The sequence below is a fragment of the Panthera leo genome, chromosome C1 (genome assembly GCF_018350215.1).
Source record: "Panthera leo isolate Ple1 chromosome C1, P.leo_Ple1_pat1.1, whole genome shotgun sequence".
NCBI classification, from domain to species: Eukaryota; Metazoa; Chordata; class Mammalia; order Carnivora; family Felidae; genus Panthera; species Panthera leo.
The window spans coordinates 70,764,094-70,790,624 of NC_056686.1; the positions used below are offsets into that span (position 1 = coordinate 70,764,094).

The 26,531-nt window shown below is 38.2% G+C and overlaps 1 protein-coding gene and 1 pseudogene across 2 annotated transcripts in view; one reads left to right on the top strand and one right to left on the bottom strand.

Annotated features, from left to right (window-relative positions):
• CTBS (chitobiase) overlaps positions 1–26,531 on the bottom strand; it is a 42,570-nt gene that overhangs the window by 10,658 nt on the left and 5,381 nt on the right. For both annotated transcript variants that reach the window (XM_042952414.1, XM_042952413.1), the window contains exons 2-3: positions 12,450–12,588; positions 11,766–11,974 (exon numbers count right to left, since the gene is read on the bottom strand). In XM_042952414.1, coding sequence (XP_042808348.1) covers positions 11,766–11,974; positions 12,450–12,588 — 348 coding nt within the window. The remainder of the gene's footprint in view (positions 1–11,765; positions 11,975–12,449; positions 12,589–26,531) is intronic.
• LOC122227735 lies at positions 7,118–7,872 on the top strand (annotated as a pseudogene).

The following is a 26,531-nucleotide window of genomic DNA, read 5'->3' on the forward strand; positions in this document are numbered from 1 at the left end:
AAGTACATACCTATCAATAATTACTATAAATGTGAATAGTCTAAATATTCCAATCAAAAGACAGAGTGACAGAATGGTTAAAAAAAAAAAAAAAAAAAAGACTCATTGATATGTTCCTACAAGAGACTCATTTCAGACCTAAAACCACATATGGACTGAAAGTAACAGGATGGAAAAATACCCCATGCAAATGGAAGGAAAGAAAAAGGTGGGGCAATACTTATCTCAGACATAATAGACTTTAAGACTATAACAAGAAACAGAAAAGAACATACATAAGATGAAAGCATCAATCCAATGAGAGGATATAACAGTTGTAAATATCTATGCACCCAACACTGAAGCACCTAACTACATAAAGCAAAACTTAACAGACCTAAAGGAAAAAATGGACAGTAATATAATAGTGGCAGGGGACTTTAAACCCAACGTACATCAATGGATTTGATCATTCAGACATAAAATCAACAGGGAAACAGTGGTTTTCAATGACACATCAGACTAGATGGACTTAACGGATATATCTATATAGATATATATAGATATAGAACATATATATATACATATATATAGAACATATATCTATCTATACATATATATACATATATCTATATCTATATCTATATATATAACATTCTCCAAGATAGAGGATGTGTTAGGCCACAAAAACAAGTCTCAATAAATTCAAGAAAACTGAAATATCAAACATATTTTCCAACCACAAAGGAATGAAACTAAAAATCAATTACAAAAAAAAAAAAAAAAAGAAAGAAAAAAACCAAACACACGGAAGCTAAACAACATGCTACTAAACAACAAATGAGTCAACAAATCAACTTTTTTATTATTTTTCTGATTTCTGAATAGTTATTTTTAATGTTACTATTGCAATAGTTTCAGGGTGCCACAAACCATGCCCATATAAAATGGCAAACAACCCAGAATATTGTGTGTGTTCTGACTGCACCCAGTGGTTTTTGCCATGTCTCTGTCCCTCTGCTTGGGCACCCCTATTCCCTGAGACACAACATTTAAATTAGGCCAATTAATAACTCTAAAATGGCCTGTAAGTGTTCAAGTGAAAGGAAGAGTCACATATCTCTCACTTGAATCAAAAGGTAGAAATGATCAAGCTTAGTGAGGAAGGCATGTCAAAGCTGAGACAGGCCAAAAGCTAAACTTTTTGTGCCAAACAGCCAAGTTGTGAAAGCAAAAAGTTCTTGAAGGAAATTAAAAGTGCTACTCCAGTAAGAACATGAATTATAAGAAAGTAAAAATTGTAAGAAAGTAAAAATTATAAGAAAGTGAAAGCCATATTGCTGATATGGAGAAAGTATTAATGGTTTAGATGGAAGATCAAACCAGCCACAACATTCCCTTAAGCCAAATCCAGGGAGAAAGTCCTTAACTCTTCAATTCTTTGAAGGCTGGGAGAGGTGAGGAAGCTGCAAAAGAAAAGTTTGAAGCAGCAGCAGTTGGTTCATGAGGTTGAAGGGGAAAAAAACCTTTCTCCATAACATAAAAGTGCAAGGTGAAGCAAGAAGTGCTGACGTAGAAGCTGCAGCAAGTTATCCAGAAGATCTAGCTAAGATAATTAATGAAGGTGGCTACACTAAACAATAGATTTTCAAGATTGACAAAACAGCCTTAATTGGAAGAAGATGTTATCTAAGGAATTCCATAGCTAGAAAGAAGTCAGTCAATTTCTGACTTCAAAGCTTCATAGGACAGACAAAGTCTCTTGTTAAGGACTAAAATAGCTGGTGACTTTAAGCTGAAGCCAATTCTCATTCACCATCATGAAAAATCTAGGGCCCTTGAGAATTATGCTAAACCTGGAAGAGGGGGCCATGATGCTGGAGCAGCATGGAACTTTTTTTTTGCCTTTCTTATTTCTGAAATGCAGCTAGATCAACACCAAACTATCTTGCACACCTGGAAAACTGATTTGAGGATTAACACAACAATCTACACAACTTGAACCACAGAACTTAGCAGTTACATGGCATGGAGAGATGAATTGGGGAGAGACAGAAGCCACGGAGGGTAGGGAGCTGTTTTTGCTTGTGGAGAGAGGACAGAGACAGGGGAGAGTACAGGAAAAGCACTCCCCCCCAGCCCCCAAAAGCAGATCGAGAGAAGGAGAAAGAGTGGACTGAACAAAAAAGAGAAAAAGGGACTGCAAGCCAAAAAAAAGGGGGGGGGGGGAGAAAGTAGAAAGAGGGCTTATATACCATTAAGTCTCTATAAACAGGGGAGAACAGAGTCTGAAACTCTGCAGCTCAATATCTGGCAGAGCTCTGGTGGGAAGGGCAAATCCCCAGGAGCAGAGCGCAAGGTCCGAGGGGTCCTCAGGGAACATGGGGAGAGGTGATTCCCCTGCTGGGAGGACATTTGGTAGAGGCTGTGTGGCCTCCCCACAGGCAAAGGTCCCAGCAGACCCTGGAGAGTAGCCACATTCACTGGTGTTGGAACAAGGACATTAAGGGAGAAACCTGGCACCAGGTGTGTGTTGTGATTTATCATAATCCCTGAAATGCTGCATGATCACACAAACTTTTTCTGGGGTGGGCTGGCACCCAGCTGCAGTCTCTGGGCATCTGCAGCAGTTACAGGTGCATGAACATTCCAGGGGGTGGGCTGGCACCCGACCATTGCTCAGCGAGACCATCCCCCAGAGGGTTTGAGTGGGTGAAAGCCACAGTCCCTCAGAAGTGAGGGGTTTGGAAACAGCCCCCTCTGAGATAAAACTCTGGAGGGAGGTGCCCCTGGTGGTTGACGGCTTTGTCATGGACTGTGTAGAAGTGGGGAGTGGACAGAAGCCAGAGACAAAGGAAGGGTGCATGATTGCCAGTCAGTGAGAGCACAGAATTCTGATATTAGAGACTAGGTAGCTGGGTGACACCATTTTCACCCCTCCTGCGTAAGGGCATATATGTCTACACGTGTCACCCCAGTAAACTAAGCAGTGCCATCTAGTGGACAACAGAGCCATTACACCAAGCCCCGCCCAACTGGGCCAACCGCACTCTAGAGGAACACCACAAATCTCTCCACCTGCTTAGTTTACAGATTATAAAGTGCTTCATAGTTTGAATTCTAGGGGAAAATGGATGTAATTTCAATCGTATTTCATTCTGTTCGCTGGTCCCTCTATTCATTTTTTTTTCTTTTTATTTTCTTATTCTTGAATACAGAAAGAAAAAGTTTATTTTTATTATCCGTTTTTATAAAAAAGATTTTTCTTTAATTTTTTTCTATATTTTTACTTTTTTGTAAATTTCTGGAATTCTATTTTACTTTCATCGTTTCACTTTATTCTATTTTATTTATTTATTTATTATTTATTTTATTTTTTAATTTTCATTTTCCTTTTTTTTCCCCTTTTTTTCTTTTCTTTCCCTTTTTTTAATCTATTCTGTCACACTTCTTTCAACAACCAGACCTAAATATACCTAATATCTAGCATCCTTTATTTGATTTTTTGTGTGTGTTGTTTTTAAGTTTTTAATTTTAATTTTTTAATTTTTTAATTTTATTAATTCTTTTTCTTCCTTCAAAATGATGAAACAAAGGAATTCACCCCAAAAGAAAGAACAGGAAGAAATGACAGCCAGGGACTTAATCAACACAGATACAAGCAAGATGTTGAACCAGAATTTAGAATCACGACAAGAAGAATACTAACTGGGGTTGTAAAAAGCATAGAATTCCTTTCTGCAGAGATAAAAGAAGTAAAATCTAGTCAGAACGAAATAAAAAATGCTATAACTGAGCTGCAATCTTGAATGGTTCCCATGGCAGCAAGGATGGATGAAGCAGATCAGCGAATCAGCAGTACAGAGGACAAACTTATGGAGAATAATGAAGCAGGAAAAAAAAGAGGGAAACTGAGGCAAAAGAGCATGATACAAGAATTAGAGAACTCAGTGACTCATTAAAAAGGAATAACATCTGAATCTTAGGGGGTCCCAGAAGATGAAGAGAGAGAGAAAGGGGTAGAAGGGTTATGTGAGCAAATCATAGCAGAAAACTTTCCTAACCTGGGGAAAGACACAGGCATCAAAATCCAGGAAGCACAGAGAACTCCCATCAGATTCAACAGAAACTGACCATCAACAAGGCATATCATAGTCAAATTCACAAAATACTCAGGCAAGGAAAGAATCATGAAAGCAGCAAGGAAAAAAAAGTCCTTAACCTACAAGGGAAGACAGATCAGGTTTGCAGCAGACTTATCCACAGAAACTTGGCAGGCCAGAAAGGAGTGGCAGGATGTATTCATGTGCTGAATCGGAAAAATATGCAGCCAAGAATTCTTTATCCAGCAAGACTGTCATTCAAAATAGGAGAGAGAAAAAGTTTCCCAGACAAACAAAAATTAAAGGAATTTGTGACAACTAAACCAGCCCTGCAAGAAAGTTTAAAGGGTACACTCTGAGGGGAGAAAAAAAAAAGGAAAAAAAAATTCCAAAAGCAACAAAGACTAAAAGGACCAAGAACACCACCAGAAACTCCAACTCTACAGGCAACATAATGGCAATAAATTCATATCTTTCAGTACTCACTCTAAACGTCAATGGACTCAATGCTCCAATCAAAAGACACAGGGTAACAGAATGGATAAGAAAACAAGATCCATCTATATGCTGTTTACAAGAGACCCATTTTAGACCTAAAGACACCTTCAGATTGAAAATAAGGGGATGGAGAACCATCTAACATGCTAATGGTCGCCAAAACAAAGCTGGAGTAGCCATACTCATATCAGACAATCTAGATTTTAAAATAAAGACTGTAACAGATGAAGAAGGGCATTATATCATAATTAATGGGTCTTCCCACCAAGAGCTAACAATTGTAAACATTTATGCTCCAAACGTGGAAGAACCCAAATATATAAATCAATTAATCACAAACATACAGAAACTCATTGATAATAATACCATAATAGTAGGGGACTTCAACACCCCCACTTACAGCAATGGACAGATCATATAAATAGAAAATAATCAAGGAAACAATGACTTTGAATGACACACTGGACTGGATGGACTTACCAGATATATTCAAAACATTTCATCCTAAAGCAATGGAATACAATAAATATTCTACTCGAGTGCACATGGAACATTCTCCAGAATAGATCACATACCAGGACACAAATCAGCCCTCAACAAGTACAAAAAGATCGAGATCATACTGTGCATATTTTCAGACCACAACACTATGAAACTTGAAATCAACCACAAGAAAAAATTTGCAAAGGTAACAAATACTTGGAGACTAAAGAACATCCTACTAAACAATAAGCAGGCTAAACAAGAAGTTAAAAAGAGGAAATTAAAAAGTACATGGAAGCCAATGAAAATAACACCACAGTCCAAAACCTCTGGTATGCAGCAAAGGTGGTCATAAGAGGGAAGTACATAGCAATCCAAGTCTTCCTAAAAAAGGAAGAAAGGTCTCAGATACACAACCTAACTTTACACCTTAAAGAGCTGGAAAAAGAACAGCAAATAAAACCCAGGGGACACCTGAGTGGCTCAGTCGATTAAGCTCCCAACTTCGCTCCGGTCACGATCTCGCAGTTCATGGGTTTGAGCCCTGCATCAGTCTCTGGGCTGGCAGCTGGGAGCCTGGAGCCTGCTTCAGATTCTGTGTTTCCCTTTCTCTTCCCCTCACCCACCCTCCCTCCCTCTCTCTTTCTCTCTCTCTCTCAAAAATAAACAAATATTTAAAAATTAAAAAAAAAAACAGAAGACAGGAAATAAAGATTAGAGCAGAAATCAATGCTATTGAAATCAAAAAAGCAGAACAGATCAATAAAACCAGGAGCTGGTTCTTTGAAAGAATTAACAAAATTGATAAATCCTTAGTCAGTTTGAACAAAAAGAAAAAGGAAAGCCCCAAATAAATAAAATCAAGAATGAAAGAGAGATCACAACCAACACTGCAGAAATAAATAAGAGAATTTGCAGAAATTAATGAGAATATTATGAGCAATTATACACCAATAAAATAGGCAATCTGGAAGAAATCGTCAAATTCCAAGAAACATATAAACTATTAAAACTAAAACAGGAAGAAATAGCAAATTTGAACAGACCCATAACCAGTAAGGAAATCAAATTAGTAATCAAAAATCTCCCAAAAAACAAGAGTCCAGTGCTGGATAGCTTTCCAGGGAAATTCTACCAAACATTTAAAGAAGAGTTAACACCTACTCTTTTGAAGCTATTCCAAAAAATAGAAATGGAAGGAAAACTTCCAAACTCATTCTATGAAGCCAGCATTACCTTGATTCCAAAACCAAAGATCCCTCTAAAAAGGAAAACTACAGGTCAGTTTCCCTGATGAACATGGATGCAAAAATCCTCAACAAGATACTAACCAAACGGATCCAACAATACATTAAAAGAACTATTCACCATGACCAAGTGGGATTTAGACCTGGAATGCAGAATGGGTTCAATATCCTCAAAACAATCAATGTGATACATCACATCAATAAAAGAAAGGACAAGAACCACATGATCCTCTCAATAGATGCAGAGAAAGCATTTGACAAAACATAGCATCCTTTCTTGATAAAAACCCTCAAGACTGTAGAAATAGAAGGATCGTACCTCAAGATCATAAACGCCATATATGAAAGACCCACTACTAATATCATCCTCAATGGACAAAAAAAAAACCCGAGAGCTTTCCCCCTAAAGTCAAGAACACGACAGGGATGTCCACTCTTACCACTGTTATTCAACATAGTATTGGAAGTCCCAGCCTCAGCAATCAGACAACACAAAGGAATAAAAGGCATCCAAATTGGCCAGGAGGAATTCAAACTTTCACTCTTCGTGTCTGACATACTGTATGTGGAAAACCCAAAAGACTCCACCAAAAAACTGCTAGAACTGATCCATGAATTCAGCCAAGTCACAGGATATAAAATCAATGCACATAAATTAGTTGATTTCTATACACCAATAATGAAGCAACAGAAAGAGAAATCAAGGAATCGATCCCATTTACAATTGCACAAAAGCTATAAAATATGTAGGAATAAACCTAACTAAAGAGGTGAGTTGCAGCACTAGTCACTGACAGGTGAAGCTTTTTCGTCACTTGCAAAGGTTCGCCGGGTCATGGTGCCAGCCTGACTGAGAAAAGGATGCTCCCGGGAGATGAATGAGGAACCACCTCCTCCTGCTGTTCAACTATAGGGGCCTGGTCCGCAAAGGGAAGAAAAGCAAAAGACGAAAATGGCTAAATTCGTGATCCGCCTGGCCACTGCCGCAGACTGCAGTGACATCCTGCAGCTGATCAAGGAACTGGCCAAATACGAATATATGGAAGAGCAAGTAATATGAACTGAAAAAGATCTATTAGAGGATGGTTTCGGAGAGCACCCTTTCTACCACTGCCTGGTTGCAGAAGTGCCCAAGGAGCACTGGTCTCCGGAAGGACACAGTGTTGTTGGTTTCGCCATGTACTACTTTACCTATGACCCGTGGATTGGCAAACTGTTGTATCTTGAGGACTTCTTAGGAATGAGTGATTATAGAGGCTTTGGCATAGGATCAGAAATTCTGAAGAACCTAAGCCAGGTTGCCATGAAATGTCACTGCAGCAGCATGCACTTCTTGGTAGCTGAATGGAATGAACCATCGATCAACTTCTACAAAAAAAGAGGTGCTTCTGATCTGTCCAGTGAAGAGGGATGGAAACTCTTCAAGATCAACAAGGAGTATTTTTGACTAAAGATGGCAGCAGAGGAGTGAGGAGTGCTGGTGCAGAAAATGACAGCTTCTATTCTATTTTAGATTAAATTCTCAACTGATCTTGCTTTCTATCCTGTTTGCAGTTGAATAATAGAATGAACACCCATTCCAAAGCTTTATTATCAGTGGTGTTGTTGCATGTTTGAAATGTGGTCTGTTTAAGATGGCAGTCTTGTATGCAGTTTGGAGTCAGATTTCTCCTTGAACATCTTTTGATAAACAGCAAGGTGGTATGATCTTAATGTATAGGAAAAAAACTTTATTCTTGTGAGTCATTTAAATATGTACAATGTACACGCTGGTACTTAGTTTCTGTTTTGATTATTTTTTAATAAACTACCCTTTGTTTAAAAAAAAAAGAGGTGAAAAATCTATACATTGAAAACTACAGAAAGCTTATAAAAGAAATTGAAGGCAGCACAAAAAAAGAAATGGAAAAATATTCCAAGCTTATGGATTGGAAGAACAAATTTTGTTAAAATGTCAATACTACCCAAAGAAATCTACATCTTCAATGCAATTCCTATCAAAATAACACCAGCATTCTTCACAGAGCTAGAACAAACAATCCTAAAATTTGTATGGAACCAGAAAAGACCCTGAATAACCAAACTAATCCTGAAAAAGATAACTAAAGCTGGAGGCATCACAATCCTGGACTTCAAGCTGTATTACAAAGCTGTAATCATCAAGACAGTATGGTACTGGCACAAAAACAGACACATAGATCAGTAGAATAGAGAACCCAGAAATGGACCCACAAACACATGGCCAACTAATCTTTGACAAAGCAGGAAAGAATATCCAGTGGAATAAAGACAGTCTCTCCAGCAAGTGGTGCTGGGAAAACTGGACAGCAACATGCAGAAAAATGAACCTGGACCATTTTTTACACCATACACAAAAGAAACTCAACATGGATGAAAGACCTAAACATAAGACAGGAAGTAATCAAAATGCTAGAGGCGAAAGCAGGCAAAAACCTCTCTGACCTTGGCCGCAGCAACTTCTTATTCAACACGTCTCCAGAGGCAAGGAAACAAAAGCAAAAATGAACTACTGGGACCTCCTCAAAATAAAAAGCTTCTACACAGCGAAAGAAACAATCAGCAAAACTAAAAGGCAACCAACGGAATGGGAGAAGATATTTGCAAATGACATATCAGATAAAGGGTTAGTATCTAAAATGTATAAAGAACTTACCAAACTCAAGACCCAAACAACAAATAATCCAGTGAAGAAATGGGTAAAAGACGTGAATAGACACTCCTCCAAAGAAGACATCCAGATGGCTAACAGACACATGAAAAAATGCGAAACATCACTCATCATCAGGGAAATACAAATTAAAACACAATGAGATATCACCTCACACCAGTCAGAATGGCTAAAATTAACAACTCAGGCAACAACAGATGTTGGAGAGGATGCAGAGAAAGAGGATCTCTTTTGCACTGCTGGTGGGAATGCAGACTGATACAGCAACTCTGGAAAACAGTATGGAGGGTCCTCAAAAAATTAGAAATAGAACTACCCTATGACCCAGCAATTGCACTACTAGGTATTTATCCAAGGGATACAGGTATGCTGTTTCAAAGGGCCACATGCACCCCAATGTTTATAGCAGCTCTATCAACAATAGCCAAAGTATAGAAAGAGTCCAAATGTCCATCAACAGATGTATGGATAAAGAAGATGTGGCATGTATATATATATATAAAATGAAGTATTACTAAACAAAAAGAATGAAATCTTGCCATTTGCAATTATGTGGATGGAACTAGAAGATTATGCTAAACGAAATAAATCAGTCAGAGAAAGACAAATATCGTAAGACTTCACTCATATGAGGACTTAAAGATACAAAACAGATGAACATAAGGAAAGGGAAGTAAAAATAATATAAAAACAAGGAGGGGGACAAAACATAAGAGACTCTTAAATACAGAGAACAAACTGAGGGTTGCTGGAGGGGTTGTGGGTGGAGGGATGGGCTAAATGGGGCAGGGGCATTAGGAAGGACATTTGTTGTGATGAGCCTTAGGTGTTTATACATAGGAGATGAATCACTGGCATCTACTCTTGAAATCATTATAACACTATATGCTGCCTAACTTGGATGTAAATTAAAAAATAAGTAAATTTTAAAAATTATGCTATGTCCACTCTGTCTGTGCTCTATAAATGGAACAACAAAGTCTGGATGAAGGCACACCTGTTTACAATATGGCTTAGTGAATGTTTTAAGCCTACTGTTGAGACCTACTGAAGAAAGTTTCTATTCAAAATATGACTGCTCATTGACAATGTACCTGGTCATTTAAGAGCTCTGATGGAGATGGACAATGAGATAAATTTTGTTTTCATGCCTGCTAACACAGCATCCATTCTGCAGTCAATGGATCAAGGAGTCATTCCAAACTTCAAACCTTATTATTTAAGAGACATATTTAGTAGGACTATAGCTGCCATAGACAATGATTCTGCTGAAGGATCTGGGAAAAGCTAATTGAAAACCTTCTGGGAAGGATTCACCATTCTAGATGCCATTAAGAACGTTCGTGATTCATGGGAAAAAAAATATCAACATTAACAGGAGTTTGGAACAGGAGGGTTGATACCCACCCTCACTGAAGACTTTGAAGGGTGTAAGACTTTAGTGGAAGAAATAACTACAGATGTGGTGGAAACATTAGGAGAACTAGGATTAGAAGTACAGCCTAAAGATGTGATTGAATGGCTGCAATCTCATGTAAAACTTTCACAGTGGAGGAGTTGCTTCTTGTGGATGAGAAAGTGGTTTGAGATGGAATCTATTCCTGGTGAAGATGCTGTGAATATTGTTGAAATGACAATAAAAGGTTTATAATATTACATAAATTTAGTCAATAAAGCAGGAGCAGAGTTTGAGAGGATTGACTCCAATTTTGGAAGTAGTTCTATTGTGGATAAAATGCTAGTAAACCACACTGCATGCTACGGAGGAATTGTTCATCAAAGGAGGAGCTGATCAGTGCAGCAAACTTCACTGCTGTCTTGTTTTAAGAAATTGCCACAGCCACCCCAAACTTCAGCAACCAACACCCTGATCAGTCACAGCCATCAACATCGAGGCCAGACTCTCCCCCAGCAAAAATATTACAACTTGGTGAAAAGCTCAGATGGTGGTTTGCATTTATAGCAATAAAGTATTTTTTAATTAAGGTATTTACATTATTTTTCAAACATACTATTGCACACTTAATAATTGGCTACAGTACAATGTAAACATAACTTATATGCACTAGAAGGCCAAAAAAATTCATTTAACTTGCTTTGTTGCAGAGAGAGAGAGAGTGTATGTGTGTTTAAATACTCTTGGTTATCTTGTTATGAGGCCAGGTTTGAGATCACTGATCCAGGGCCACATTATCTTTTGTTACCTATATTGCCTGTAAATATGCCTTTTGCTCTTTTAGCAAAAAGCTAAAAGATCTTCTGCTCTAATCATGCTCACTATGGCAGTAGGGAAGCCTTTTGCCATAGCTCTGTCAAGTTCTATAGAGTTAGTCCTTTGAGACTTATTGGACCTCAGTTTGCAAGTAATTCAGAGCCTATGAAGCAAGTGACTTCCCCAAACTACCTCTACTCTTAGACAAGAGGGATTTCTGTCCTGCACTGATGAAAGCAGGGCCTGGATGGCTAAGCACTTTCTGATTCTTGCCAATCCAGTTGCCTATTTAATATCTCTAACCTTGCTGCAAGGCAAGTAGGTCGGGCAGTCTCAATGTTGTATTGTGCTATGAATAGAAAACAGATTTAGCACTTTAAAATTCTGTAAAACTTCTCTAATTAAGAACCTCAAAAGTTCCAGAAAATATTTTTAGGATATATGTGCTGAAATTCTTTCCTACTCAATAAAGCTGAGATTCTATTAGTCATACCTTCATGAATACATTTTGATAGAGAAAATGAGTTTCCAAAAAGTAGCAAATGAATTTTTACCTGTGATCCCTTAATTTCACGATGGAAAGAGTCTGTGGCTTCTTTGACTAAAGCAGTTAATGCATAATATTCAGGTGAAAAACAATTAGCTTCTTGCTCTATGTCTATATTCATTCCGTCCATATATTGTGCCTTGGCCAACTTAACTTTTTGAGCTATCCAGGATGCTCTGAAAGTAGGATCAATTATATCTTTTAAGGGTATGTCTCCTATGGAAGAAATATACATCTTTTGTGCATATGTGCTTTTCATAGTTTAATGAAATTTATTTCACAACACCTTAAAACATCTCATTATCTTGGAATACTAAGCCCCCAATTTAAGTTTGCCAAATAGAGAAATAATATACCAAAATAGAAAGTCATTACTCAATCTCCAAAATAACCATTATGAATAACTAGTAAAATCATTCTCAAATTAGAAGTAGAAATTGTAGACTGACTAGCTAAAAGTCATCAGGCTAATTAGGATTCACATTTTGCTCAAAATCAGAGTAGTTTATTTAATTCTTTAAAAAATAACTATCTGTGAAATGAATTAAACAGTATCGGAGATTAATTTTAGGATGATAAAGCACATACCAGATAAACACGAAAAGGGAATTTTTTGGAAAGTCAAGATGACAAGAAATGCAAGTAAACTTACTGATTGGCTGGACACATCTAGTGAAAAACTGTTACCCACCTTTTAGCACTACTCTGGCTCCGTGTGAATGAGCATAGCACATAAGTTCTGGATCATATTTTCCAAAAATTACCACAGTTGTAATCTGTGACCAGTCATAAAATTTCCAAGTTTTATATCCAACATCAAACACAAAGACCTGCCAAAACAACAAAGATAAGCATCATTGCTTAAATCAAAGAGAATACAATGCTGACCACCCAAAATAACATTAAACACTGATCATATACCAGGCACTGAGAGTACAACAGTGAACAAGACATAGGTGTCCCAGTATCATTGGTGGCAGGGGAAATCAACCAGGCCTCGAAAGTCGGGCTAGAGAGAAATGTGGAAAGAGCCAAGGCCTAGAGGCAAAGTATGGTGATTCTGCAACTCAGTATTGAGTATAGCTGACACCTAGGATTTGGAAGGAGACAGCAGTAAAGAACCAAAGAGATCTAGGCAGGGTTAACTCATGAAAGGCCTTATAAGCCCTCTTGAGAAATTAGCATATTATCCTGAGAGAAAGGGTTTTAAAAGAATGTATACATGTTAAGTATACATTTACATAAGCATTTTAGAAAAATTCCTTAAGCTGAAATGGGAAGAGAGGCTAAAACTGGAAGCAGCACTGCTAACAGGAAAGCTGTTGGAAGAATCCAGGCAAAAGATGAAGGTGACCTCAGTTAAAATTGTGGAGCAGCAGAGATAAGCCAGATAAATGAACAGATCTGGAAGATCCTAAGGGCAAAATTAACATAATTCTGTGATGATTGAACGAGTAAAGTAAAAGAAAGGAGGTTGATTCATATTGAAGTTTCTGGCTGCAGCAGCTGGAGCCACTGCCTCTATGCAAACGCCCCAGATAACTGCATTTACTACGAATGGTTTTTGGTGAAACAAACTGCTTAAGAAGTCCTCAAGTTAAGTTCTAAGGTGGTGGATGTTATGCTTCACCAGTATTTTCCCTTCACAGATAATTCTAGAAGCACAGAAGTCTCACTGATAATTTTATTCCAAATAAAGTTTTAATTCACTGATTTAGCAAATATTTATTGAATTCCAATAAGGTATGGGGAATGCACCTCGCTAGACATTAGTGACAGAAGTTAAAGAAACCAGGTCCTTTAGCTGTTCAATTACAATAGTGTCAAGGGCTGCATGGAAATGCAAGAGGCCATGACACCATATGAAGGGGGCCTGCTACCCTGGTAGGGCAGGGTAGAGCTACACACTTTGGGGGAAAACTGAAATCTGGGTAATGATCTGGACACGATGGAAGGTTACCTATGAACAAAAAAAAGAGCGTTCTCAGGAGAGAACCAAAAGATCAATGTGGCAAGATCAAGTAGGGCTTTGTAGATACTCAGAATTTTGTATTTTATCCTGAGATGTAATGGGAAGCCATTAGAGTGTTTAAGCAGGGGAGGGACATAAAATTTGCATTAATAAATGAGAAAGAGGGAGAGATCAAAAATCACTGGGCCACTATGAGGAGAATGGAAGGGGGAGGGGAGATATAATAGTTAAAACAGACATTTCTTAATTTTCTCAATTTAAAAAAATTATTTCATTTTTATTCATTTCTGTTTTCAGAATTATTTCATTTCTCTTATTTCATTCCGTTATTTCATTTCATTTCATTATTTCATTTCTGTTTTCAGAATTAACTATGTATAATCCATTTTTCTCCTAGGTAACTTCCCACTAAAATAAAAATTACAGAATGTGAAATTGGAATGGCCATTATATTTTGGAGTTTTTAGCATATTTACATCACAAACCTTCTCCCCTATTTTAATTCCAATAATTAAGATTGAATTTGTTTTTAAAAATACTGAAAGCTTGTGACATAATACAAATCCTAAAAATATAGCTGGATGAATCAACTGAAAGTATAAGGGAAAAAAGAGCAATGTAGTCTGTGTTTGAAGAATATAGGTCAGTAAAGAAAAAAACCATGAACTTACAAATGAAAAAAATTTTTCTTCTTTGCATAATTGATTTTCCAAATGCCCACATACACTGCCCAATCCATGAAGAGGTATTGGGTGCTACAGGAAGTCTTTCAGATGTTAGGTTTCCACACTGAGTAGGTTCTTTATAAACACTTTACCACCTTTACTTACCTTAAGCAATGTACATATGCCTTTTTACTGGCATTTAAATGCCTTGCCTCAAAATCTGTTAGATTAAGAACTGGAAATTGTCCCTATCTTTACAATAGAATTGCTCTTTACACTGTTAGCCATAAAAATAAAAACTACCAGTTATTTTACCAGCAAAAAACTGCGTTTAGCTGGGACAAGCAAGCTATGGCAACAGCACTGGTAAATCTGCAGAACAAAGGAGAAGAATGCTCTTTTATAGAGGAAAGGAGGAAAGTGAGAAGGCTATTATAAACACAAAGTCAATCAGAATATACTGGAAGCTTGAAGTATGGTGGCGTTTGGTTGGCTGAATTATGACAGTCTAATTGCTTGGGCATTAATGGGGCAGGAGGAAATCCTTTCTTCTTGCTAAGATACTAAAGTAGTATCCATGTGCAGGGTACCTCTGCTCTTCCCCATTGGGTCTTCAATCGATGACAGGTAGGACATCAGAGCTCCCTCTGCCAGTCTCCCAACTCCAGTCTAAATGAGGTTTCTTTTTATTAATTTTCACACTTCCCACTTTTGATCAAGATCCTTTTTTGGAAGCATCACTGATCAAGAGGCAAGTTTTCCACATTTAGTGATTTTGTCCCTAATACCTGGAAGGATCTTCCCTGATTGTCACATCCTGTATTAGAGGAAAAGTACTGCTATAGTTGGAAAGCACTTCAGGCCACATTTGAGTAACAAGAAAGATTAGGAGAGAGAAACTCAGGTATTCCCACCTAAAGTCTGTATCCATTCAAGGTCCTTACTACTGGAAATAATCTCGAAGAGTTGAGCCAGCATCACATTACTGGATACATTTTTTTTTTAAGTCCAACAGGCCACAAAGTATGAAATTTAATTATACAAAGAGGAAGTAGCATAACAACTCCAAATTGTATAATGATTCTAAACCAGGACACTAGGTCTAGAAGTAGCCACAGAAATATTTACTGACACTTACTCCAATTTAGGGGAGAAAGGTTCCTCCTATGTAGGCAGAGGTGGAGTCATGTATGCCTCCTGGAAGGCTCCACTTAAAGAAACCATGAAAACAGGAGCACCTAGGTGGCTGAGTTAAGCGTCTGACTTTGGCTCAGGTCATGATCTCACAGTTTGGGGTTCAAGTTTCACATTGGGCTCTGCACTGACAGTGGGGAGCCCACTTTGGGTCCTCTGTTTCCCTCTCTCTCTCTGCCCCTTCCCCCTCAAAAATAAACTTTTTTAAAAACTAAAAAAAAAAAGAAACCATGAAAACAGAATCATAAATACTGCAAGCCCACAGTAAAGGAATTAACTGAGGCATCTTGAGAAGTTACAGTGTAGGTGTAAACTTGAAGCAAGGGCTGACGAATTTTTTGTAAAACAGCACAACTTGAAAGATGTTTTAAAACAGTATTCTTATCTCAAAAGACTGCTTGGAACCAAATGTGTTACTGAAAATACAGGTTGGGGGCGCCTGGGTGGCTTAGTCTGTTAAGCATCCAACTTGATTTTGTTTCAGGTCATGATCTCATGGTTCATGAGCTTGAGCCCAGCATCAGGCTCTGTTTCAGATTCTCTTTCCCCCCTCTCTCTGCCCCTCCCTTGCTTATGCTCTCTCCCTCAAGATAAATAAATAAGCTAAGAAAGAAAGAAAGAAAGAAAGAAAGAAAGAAAGAAAGAAAGAAAGAAAGAAAGAAAAGAATCTGTAAGGCTGCAAACTCAGAAACCATGAATCTGGATAAGAATCCAATGTCAGTTAACAGTTCAGATGAAATTGTGAATTCTGAACTTCCTACCTTTCAAAAATAAAGTGAAAAAGTAGCTTGTCCCAGGAGCATGATAAGGCTCTTTCCAAAAAGCTATAATCAAAAGAAGAGGGTTCCCCCTTCCACAAGGGCTTGGGAAATACAGATGAGGTATTGTCTTCCCACAAAAAAGACAGAAGACACAACGGTGAGAAAAAAGTATACAGGCCTGGTCCAGACATCTTGGGAAAGCTGTCTTGTCAGATGCCATCTGCTTTAATTCCAGGAAATCTTAACTTTCACGTCATTAGATGTATGCGGGTCCGGTCATGGTTTGGTGCTTTCTTTAGATATGTCATGTGAATCTATTCCCTGGAGTTTTGTGGCATAAGACTTGGTTTGCAGTTCCTGATAAGGAAGGGCATTTCCAATGAGGTAGAAGACTCTCTATGGAGGTGGGCTTTTTTTGTTTTTTTCCCAACAAAATCTCCAGGTTGCAAGATGTGATGATGTTTCAGGTCACCTTCTCCTGAGGGTGCATGGTAAAAATATTGCTCTACCTAAGTATGGTTATTTTTGAACCCGGAAGATGACCTAAAGACTGGAAGAACAGACTCCACAACCAAATGTAAAGAAGAGGCCACATCAAGGAGGTTAGGAAGCACTGATGTGGTCAGGAGCCAAACTGACCCACAGGACTGTCCATGAGAGGGAGGGATGCCGCAGGTCTGGGTATCAGGGTGGGGAGTAGACCCCACAACAGGCACAAAGGACCCACACTGGGAAGACAAATGCCCACAAACATTTGGCTTTGAAAATGGGAGGGTTGAATTTCCGGAGTTCTTACAATCAAAGAGGCGTAACACTTTGAACTTAAAAAATCAGCTGGCTTGGCTCTGAGAGAGCCAGAGGGCAATAGGAAACTGTCCCTTAAAGAGACAGCACAACAAACAGCCCCACTGAGATCCAGCATAGAGCAGCAACTTGAAAAATTCCAGGGGTATACAGGAAGGAGATTTATTTAATAAACTCAAGAGTGTGTGCTGGAAGGGCAGAGATCTTTGGGAGACTTCAATAACAAAAGAGCCGGCCTGCACCATTTCCCTCCCCCTGCCTAGATACACAGACACTGGCAGAAAACAATGCAGCAGGAACACTCTCCACCTAGCTTGCTAAAAGCATGCCCCACCCCCACGTGTCTCTGTAGATCTGTCTCCTCCAAATTGGCTGGCCTCAGAAGTTTTCCTGGATGGCTGCAGATCCTCTCCCACTCTGGATCAGCACAGGCCTTGCTGGCACAACACACCCCTGACCCCACATTCTCCTGTAGACCAGACCCCCCAGTACATACAGCCTTACTCAGAGCCCATCCAAAGTAGTGCCACAAACCTGGCAGTGTGCAAGCACCCCCCACAGAGGCCAGCACCACTCCAAAGTGACTCCTGCCCTGGGGAGAGAGGAACATAACTTCACAGACCAGCACAACCACGGCCCAGCAGTGGGCTAGGGACAGACATCTGGTTGCCCCACCCACCAAAGAAAACTTCTCAAGGGACAACACAGGGCAAGTACCCTGTAGTTCCATGCTACTGCATCCCTGACAAATACCTGGTCAAACTCAACCCAAGCCAAAGGCAGCCCCAGTCTGGCACACTAACAACACAGGGACTAAGTCCTTCCCACAACAGGCAAAAAAGAGCCATTGCAGATGACTGGACTGAAGGCAAACATGGCTCAGCCACAATAGTAGGGTGCATGCAACACACATAGGAGAGAAGTGCCAGGTTCTGGAGAACAAAGGTTGTTGCACTGCAGGGCACTACAGAACCTCTTATTCATAAGTCCACTACTTCCAAGAGCAAGAGACATAGCTGAATTTCCTAACACATAGAAACAGACACAAAGAGTTAGTCAAAATGAAGACAGAGAAGAATGTGTCCCAAATGAAAGAACAGGACAAAACCACAAGAGAGCTAACTGAAACAGAGATAAGTAACATGCCTGATAGAGAATTTAAAGTAACAGTCATAAAGATATTCATTGGACTTGGGAAACAAGTGGAGGGACCTTCATGAGACCCTCAACAAAGGGACAGAAAACATAAAAAGGAACCAATCAGGGGCGCCTGGGTGGCACAGTCGGTTAAGCGTCCGACTTCAGCCAGGTCACGATCTCGCGGTCTGTGAGTTCGAGCCCCGCGTCAGGCTCTGGGCTGATGGCTCGGAGCCTGGAGCCTGCTTCCAATTCTGTGTCTCCCTCTCTCTCTGCCCCTCCCCCGTTCATGCTCTGTCTCTCTCTGTCCCAAAAATAAATAAAAAACGTTGAAAAAAAAATTTAAAAAAAAAAGAAAAAAAAAAAAAGAAAAAAGGAACCAATCAGACATGAAGAACTCAATAACAGAAATTAAAAAGCACACTGGAGGGAATAAATAGTAAACCAGAGGAAACAGAAGACTGGATCAGCAACCTGGAGGACAGAGTAATGGAAAGCATTCAAGCTGACCAGGAGAAGAGAAAGAAAGAAAGAAAGAAAGAAAGAAAGAAAGAAAGAAAGAAAGAAAGAAAGAAAGAAAGAAAGAAAGGAAGGAAGGAAGGAAGGAAGGAAGGAAGGAAGGAAGGAAGGAAGGAAGGAAAGAAAGAAAGAAAGAAAGAAAGAAAGAAAGAAAGAAAGATTGATTAAGGAAAATCAACAATATCATCAAGCATAATAACATTCACATTATAGGGATCCCAGGAGGAACAGAAAATGTATTTGAAGAAATACTAGCTGAAAACTTCCTTAATCTGGGGAAAGAAACAGATATCCAAATACAGGAGGCACAGAGGGTCCCCCAAAAAACCAACCCAGGGAGGTCCACATCAAGACACCTAGTAATTAAAATGGCAAGAAGTAATGATCAGAGAATTTTTAAAACAGCAAGAGAAAACAGTTACATACACGAGAAATCCCATAAGGCTATCAGCTAATTTTTCAGCAGAAACTTTGCAGGCTGGCCAGAAGGGAGTGGCATGATACATTCAAAGTGATGAAAGAGACAAATCTGCAACCAAGAATATCCTATCAAACAAGCCTATTATTTAGAATAGAAGGAGAGTTTCCCAAACAAAGGTTAAAGTTAAAGGAATTCATCACCACTAACCCAGCACCACAGGAAATGTTCAAGGGAACTCTGAGTGGAAAGGAAAGACCATAGGGAAGAGCAAGGAAAGCAGGAAGCCATGCACCCCAATGTTTATAGCAGAACTATCAATATAGCCAAATTATGGAAAGAGCCCAAATGCCCATTGACTGACGAATGGATAAAGAAAATGTAGTATATAAATACAACGGAATATCACTCAGTGATCAAAAGAATGAAATCTTGCTTGCCATTTGCAACAACATGGATGGAACTAGAGTGTATTATGCTAAACAAAATAAGTCAGTCATAAAAAGATAAATGTCATATGTTTTTACTCATGTGGAATTTAAGACACAAAACAGATGAACACAGGGAAAGGGAAGGAAAAATAAGATAAAAATAGAAAGGGAGGCAACCCATAAGAGACTCTTAAATACAGAGAACAAACAGGGTTGCTGGAGGGGGATGGGCTAAATGGGTAATGGGCATTAAGGAAGACACTTGTTGGGATAAGCACTGGGTGTCATACTTAAGTGATGACTCACTAAATTCTACTCCTGAAACTATTATTACACTATTATTAACTTAGATTTAAATAAAATTTAAAAATTAAAAAAAAAATTAAAAGGCAGGAAGCACAAAAGCAGTGAAATTAAGTGTATCTATAAAAATCAGTCAAGGGATTCACAAACTAACAGGATGTAAAGTATGACACCATATACCTAAAACATGGAGGTGAGAGGAGTAAAAATTTAGTGCTTTCAGAATGGATTCAAACTTCAGTGACTATCCACTTAAAATAGACTGCTATATGCCTAAAAATGTTATAAATAAACTTAATGGTAACCAGATCAACCAAATAAAAAACCAGAAATATACAAAAAATAAAGAGAAAGGAATCCAAGTATATCATTAAAGAAAGCCAGAAAACTGGGGGAAGACAGTAAAAGAAAAAAGGAACAGAGAAAAACTACATAGGAACAGGGTAAAACAAGTAACAAAATGGCATTAAGGACATACCTATCAATAATTACATTGAATGTAAATGGACTTAAGCCTCCAATCAAAAGATATAGGGTGACAGAGACACATTTTAGACCTAAAGACATGCAGATTGAAAGTGAAGGGACTGAAAAGCATTTATCATGAAAATGGAAGAGAAAAGAAAGCTGTCGTAACAATACTTATATCAGACAAAAGACTTTAAAAAAAAGATGTAACAAGAGACAAAGAAGACACTATATAATAATAAAAGGGACAATCCAACAAGAAGATATAACAAATATAAACATTTATGCACCCAACAAGAGAGCACCCAAATACATAAAGCAGCAAATAACATAAAGGAAGTAATCAATAGTAATGCAATAATAGGCGGGGACTTTAATACCCTACTTACATCAATGGATAGATTATCTAAACAGAATCAACAAGGAAACAGTGGCTTTGAGTGACACACTGGACCAGATAGATCTAATAGATATACTCAATTCCATTCTCAAACAGCAGAATACACATCCTTTTCAAGTGCACATGGAACATCGTCTAGGATAGATCACAGGTAAGACCACAAAACAAATCTCAATAAATTAAAAAAGACAGAAGTCATACCATGCATCTTTTCTGAATAGAATGCTATGAAACTAGAAATGAGCCACAAGAAAACATCTGGAAAGACCACAAATACATGAAAATTAAACAACATACTACTAAACAATTAAAGGGCCAACCAAGAAATTATAGAGAAAATTTAAAAATTCATAGAGACAAATGAAAATGAAAATACAACCATCCAAAATCTTTGGGATGGAGCAAAAGCTATTCTCAGAAAGAGGGGGCCTGGGTGGCTCAGTCAGTTAAGCATCTAACTTTGACTCAGGTCATGATCTCATGGTTCATGAGTTCAAGCCCTGCATCCGGCTCTGTGCTGACAGCTCAGAGCCTGAAGCCTGCTTCAGATTCTGTGTCTCCCTCTCTCTCTGTCCCTCCCCTGCTCACACTCTGTCTCTCTCTCTCTCTCTCTCTCTCTCTCTCTCTCTCTCTCTCATTCTCTCTAAAATAAATAAAAATTTTTAAAAAATGGGGGAGGGTGTCTGGGTGGCTCAGTTGGTTAAGCATCCTACTTCGGCTCAGGTCATGATCTCACAGTTCCTGGTTTGAGCTCCATATCAGGCTCTGTACTAACAGCTCAGAGTCTAGAGTCTGCTGCAGATCCTGTGTTTCCCTTTCTCTCTGCTCTTCCCCTGCTTGCACTCTCTCTCTCAAAAATACATAAACATTATAAAAAAAATTATTATTTTTTTTAAAAAGAAGAAAAATCTCAAACAACCTAACTTTACACCTAAAGGAGCTAGGAAAAGAAGAACAAACAAAACCCAAAACCAGTAGAAGGAAGAAAATAATAAAGATTAGAAATAAGTGAAATGGAAACTAAAAAACAATAGAACAGATCAATGAAATTAAGAGCCAGTTCTTTGAACAGATCAACAAAATTAACAAACTGTAACCAGAACTATCAAAGGAAGGAAGGAAGGAAGGAAGGAAGGAAGGAAGGAAGGAAGGAAGGAAGGAAAAGAAAGAAAGAAAGAAAGAAAGAAAGAGAAAGAAAAAGAGAGGACACCAAGTCAGAAATGAAAGAGGAGAAATAACAAACAATATCACAGAAATACAAAGGATTATGAGAATATTATGAAAACTTATATGCCAACAAATTGGAAAACCTAGAAGAAATGATTAAATTCCTAGAAACCTATAACTTCCTGAAATGGAATCAAGAAGATAATAGAAAATTTGAACAGTCTAATCACTAACAATGAACATGAATCAGTAATCAAAAAATGCCCAACAAACAAAAATCCAGGACCAGATGGCTTCACAGGTAAATTCTACCAAACATTTAAAAAACAGTTAATATCTAGTCTTCTCTACTCCAAATAATAGAAGAGGAAGGAAAGCTTTCAAATTCATTCAATAAGGCCAACATTACCTGGATACCAAAACCAGACAGACACTACCAAAAGAGAAGGAGAGGGAGAGAGGGAGAGAGGGAGAGAGGGAGAGAGAGAGAGAGAGAGAGAGAGAGAGAGAGAGAGAATGAACTATAGGCCAATATGTCTGATGAACAGACACAAAAAAATCCTCAACAAAGTATTAGCAAACTGAATCCAACAATACATTAAAAAAATTCATTCCTCACGATCAAGTGGGATTTATTCCTGGAATGGAAGTATGGTTCAATATTCACAAATCAATCATTGTGATACATCACATCAGCAAGAGAAAGGATAAGAACATATGATCATTTCAGTAGATGCAGAAAATGCATTTGACAAAGTACAACATCCATTCAACTGGCAACAAAGTAGATTTAGAAGGAAAGTACCTCAACATAATAAAGGCTATATAAGAAAAATTCACAACTAACATCATATTCAATGGTGAAAAACTGAGAGCTTTCCCCCTAAGATCAGGAACAAGACCAGGGTGTCTATTCTCACCACTTTTAGTCAACATAGTACCAGAAGTCCTAGCCACAGCCATCAGACAAGGAAGAGAAATATAAGGCACCCAAATTGGTAATAAAGAAGTAAAACTGTCACTACTTGTAGATAACATGATACTAAATATAAGAAAACCCTAAAAACTTCACCAAAAAAACTGCTATAACTGATAAATGAATTCAGTAAGATCATAGGCTATAAAATCAACATAGAGAAACTACATTTCTCTAACACTGTAACATTAGTGTTACATGTAAATATAACATTAGTGTTACATTTCTAACACTAATAATAAAGTAGCAAAAAGAGAAATTAAGAAAACAATCCCATTTACAAGTGCACCAAAAATAATAAAATACTTAGGAACAAACATCCAAGGAGGTGAAAGACCTGTACTCTGAAAACTATAAAACACTGATGAGAGAAACTGAAGACAACAAAAATTGAAAGATATTCCATGATCATGGATTGGAAGGGCCAATATTGTTAAAATGTCCATACTACCCAAAGCAATGTACAGATTTAATGCAATCCCTATCAAAATACCAACAGTATTTTTTCATAAAACTAAGAGAATAATAAAATTTCTCTGGAACCACAAAAGACTTCAAATAGCCAAAGCAATCTTGAAAAAGAAGAACGAAACTGGAGGTATCACAATCCCAGATTTCAAGATATACTGCAAAGCCGTAGTAATCAAAACAGAACAGCATGGTATGGCACAAAAAATAGACACATAGATCCATGAAAGAGAATATATAGCCCAGAAATAAACACACAATTATACGGACAATTAATCTTTGACAAAGGAGGCAAGAATATGCAATGGGAAAAAGAGAGTCTCATCAACAAATGGTGTTGAGAAAACTAGATAGCTACATGCAAAAGAATGAAATTGGACCAGTTTCTCAAATCATACAGAAAAATAAACTCAAAAGGGATTAAAGACCTACAAGTGAGACCGAAACCATAAAAATCCTAGAGGAGAATACAGGCAGTAATTTCTCTGACACTGGCCATAGCATCATTTTTCTAGATGTCTCCTGAGGCAAGAAAAAAAAGCAAAAATAAACTATTGGGACTACATCAAAATAAAAAGCTTCTGCACAAGGAAGGAAACAATCAACAAAACTAAAAGGCACCCTACAGAATGGGAAAAGATATTTGCAGGTGACATATCTGATAAAGAGTTAGTATCCAAAATACATAAAGAACTTACACAACAACGTAAATCCCAAATGATCCAATTAAAAAATGGGCAGAAGACATGAACAGACATTTCTTCAAAGACAACATTGGGATGGCCAACACACACATGAAAAGATGCTCAACATCGCTAATCATCAGGGAAATACAAAGCAAAACCATAAAGAGATATCACCTCACATTTGTCAGAATAGCTAAGAAACAACAAGTGTTGGTGAGGTGGTGGAGGAAAAGGAAGCTTCATGCACTCTTAGTGGAAATGCAGCCACTGTTAAAAAACAGTATGGAGGTTCCTCAAAAAAATTAAAAATAGAGCTACTATAAGATCCAATAACTTCACTACTGGGTATTTACCCAAATAATATGAAAACATCAATTTGCAAAGATATGTGCATGCTTAACATTTATTACAGCATTATCTACAATAGCCAAATTATGGAAGAAGCCGAAGTGTCCATCAATAGATAAAGAAGACGTGGTGTGGGGGGCACCTGGGTGGCTCAGTCAGTTGAGCATCTGACTCAGTTTCAGCTCAGGTCATGATCTCAGAGTTTGTGGGACTGAGCCCAGTGTCTGGCCCTGCACTGACAGCATGGACCCTGCTTGGGATTCCCTCTCTTCTTCTCTCTCTGCCCCTCCCCTGTTCATGCTTGTGTGCGCTCTTTCTCTCTCAAAATAAATAAACTTAAAAAAAAAAAAAAAGATGTGTGTACACACACACACACACACATGCACACACACACCACACACAGTGGAATATTACTCAGCCATCAGAAAGAATGATATATTGCCATTTGTGACAACATGGAAGGATCTAAAGGGTATAATGCTGCCTTTCAGCCAGAACAACCATCTTCCAGTAATTCACCAAAATGACCAACACAAAGGGAAAAAGGAGAGGTGCATGCTATATGTTCTTTAGACCTTTTGGAAAACATGGAGTTGTTCCCTCAGCCACATACATAGGAATCTACAAGAAAGGTGATATTGTGGACATCAAGGGAATGGGCACTGTTCAAAAAAGAACACCCCACAAACGTTACCATAGCAAAACTGGAAGAGTCTACAGTGTTAGCCAGCATGTTATTGGCGTTTTTGTAAACAAGGGCAAGATTCTTACCAAGAGAATTAATGCATGTAGTGAGCATATTAAGCACTCAAAGAGCTGAGATAGCTTCCTACAGTGTGTGAAGGAAAATGACCAGAAAAAGGAAGCCAAAGAGAAAGGTACTTGGGTTCAACTGATGAAAGGCACCAGCCTGCCCCACCCAGAGAAGCATACTTTGTGAGAACCAATGGAAAGGAGCTTGAGCTCCATTGAGCTCCAAAGGAGCCCATTCCCTATGAATTTAAAAAAGGGTATAATGCTCAGTGAAATAAATCAGAGAAAGACAAATGCCATATGATTTTACTCATATGTAGAATTTAAGAAACAAAGGAAAAAAAGAGAAAACAGAAAACCCTGTTAAATATAGAGAACAAACTGATGGTTACCTGAGGGGAGGGGGATTGGAGGACGGGTAAAATAGGTGAAGGGGATTAAGAGTACACTTATGATGAGCACTGAGTAATGTATAGGACTGTTGACTCACTGTATTGTACAACTGAAATTAATAAACACTATATGCTAATCATACTGGAATTAATTTTTTTAAAAAAACAACAAAGTATGGTTATCTTTAACAGAAGCAATTAGGCTTTTACAATCCTGAAGTGGATTTCCTTTTATTAACTGTGGGTCAGAGGAGGCAGGGGCTAAGTGCACTGGGTATTCTGTGCTATTACAAAGGGTGAGACCCTCAGAGTGCCAGTGTGGGTGGATCCGAGATTTAGAGGGACCAACAACAGTGCTTTAGGCCAAGGTATTTGGAAGATCTCTATAAATTTTGAGAGGTGGGTCTAAATAGTGCTGTTTGAAGATGGTATGCACAATGGAAGTGTTGTAAAACCAGCCAAACCACACAGAATTATAAACACATCTGTAAAATAGTAAAACAGTAAAACAGGTTCCCTGATCACTATGAAGTTTGAGAGGGGTTCCCCAGGTATAATCTTTTCAAACAGAAGCATTAGCCTGTCTATAAGAGAAAGCTTCGGTCCAGTGAGAAAACATACAAACCATTACTAAAACACATTTAGCCATGAGAGGGGAGGTTGTATAAAATCCATTTGTAGGAATAGGTTTCTCTGGATAGTAGGCACTTTGGATAGCCTCATTAACTTTTCTTTACCAAAACTGGTTCATAAATGCCATCCTCTGTCAGCATGGTTCAATGCATGTACAGCGGGAAATATGGGAAATTTTAGAATTTCTGGTAAGGCCAGATTGTTATTTGGTTCAAACCAGGGTTCTATTTTTATGCAGCCAACAATTATTATTATGGAGCCAATATTGTTTTTCCCTC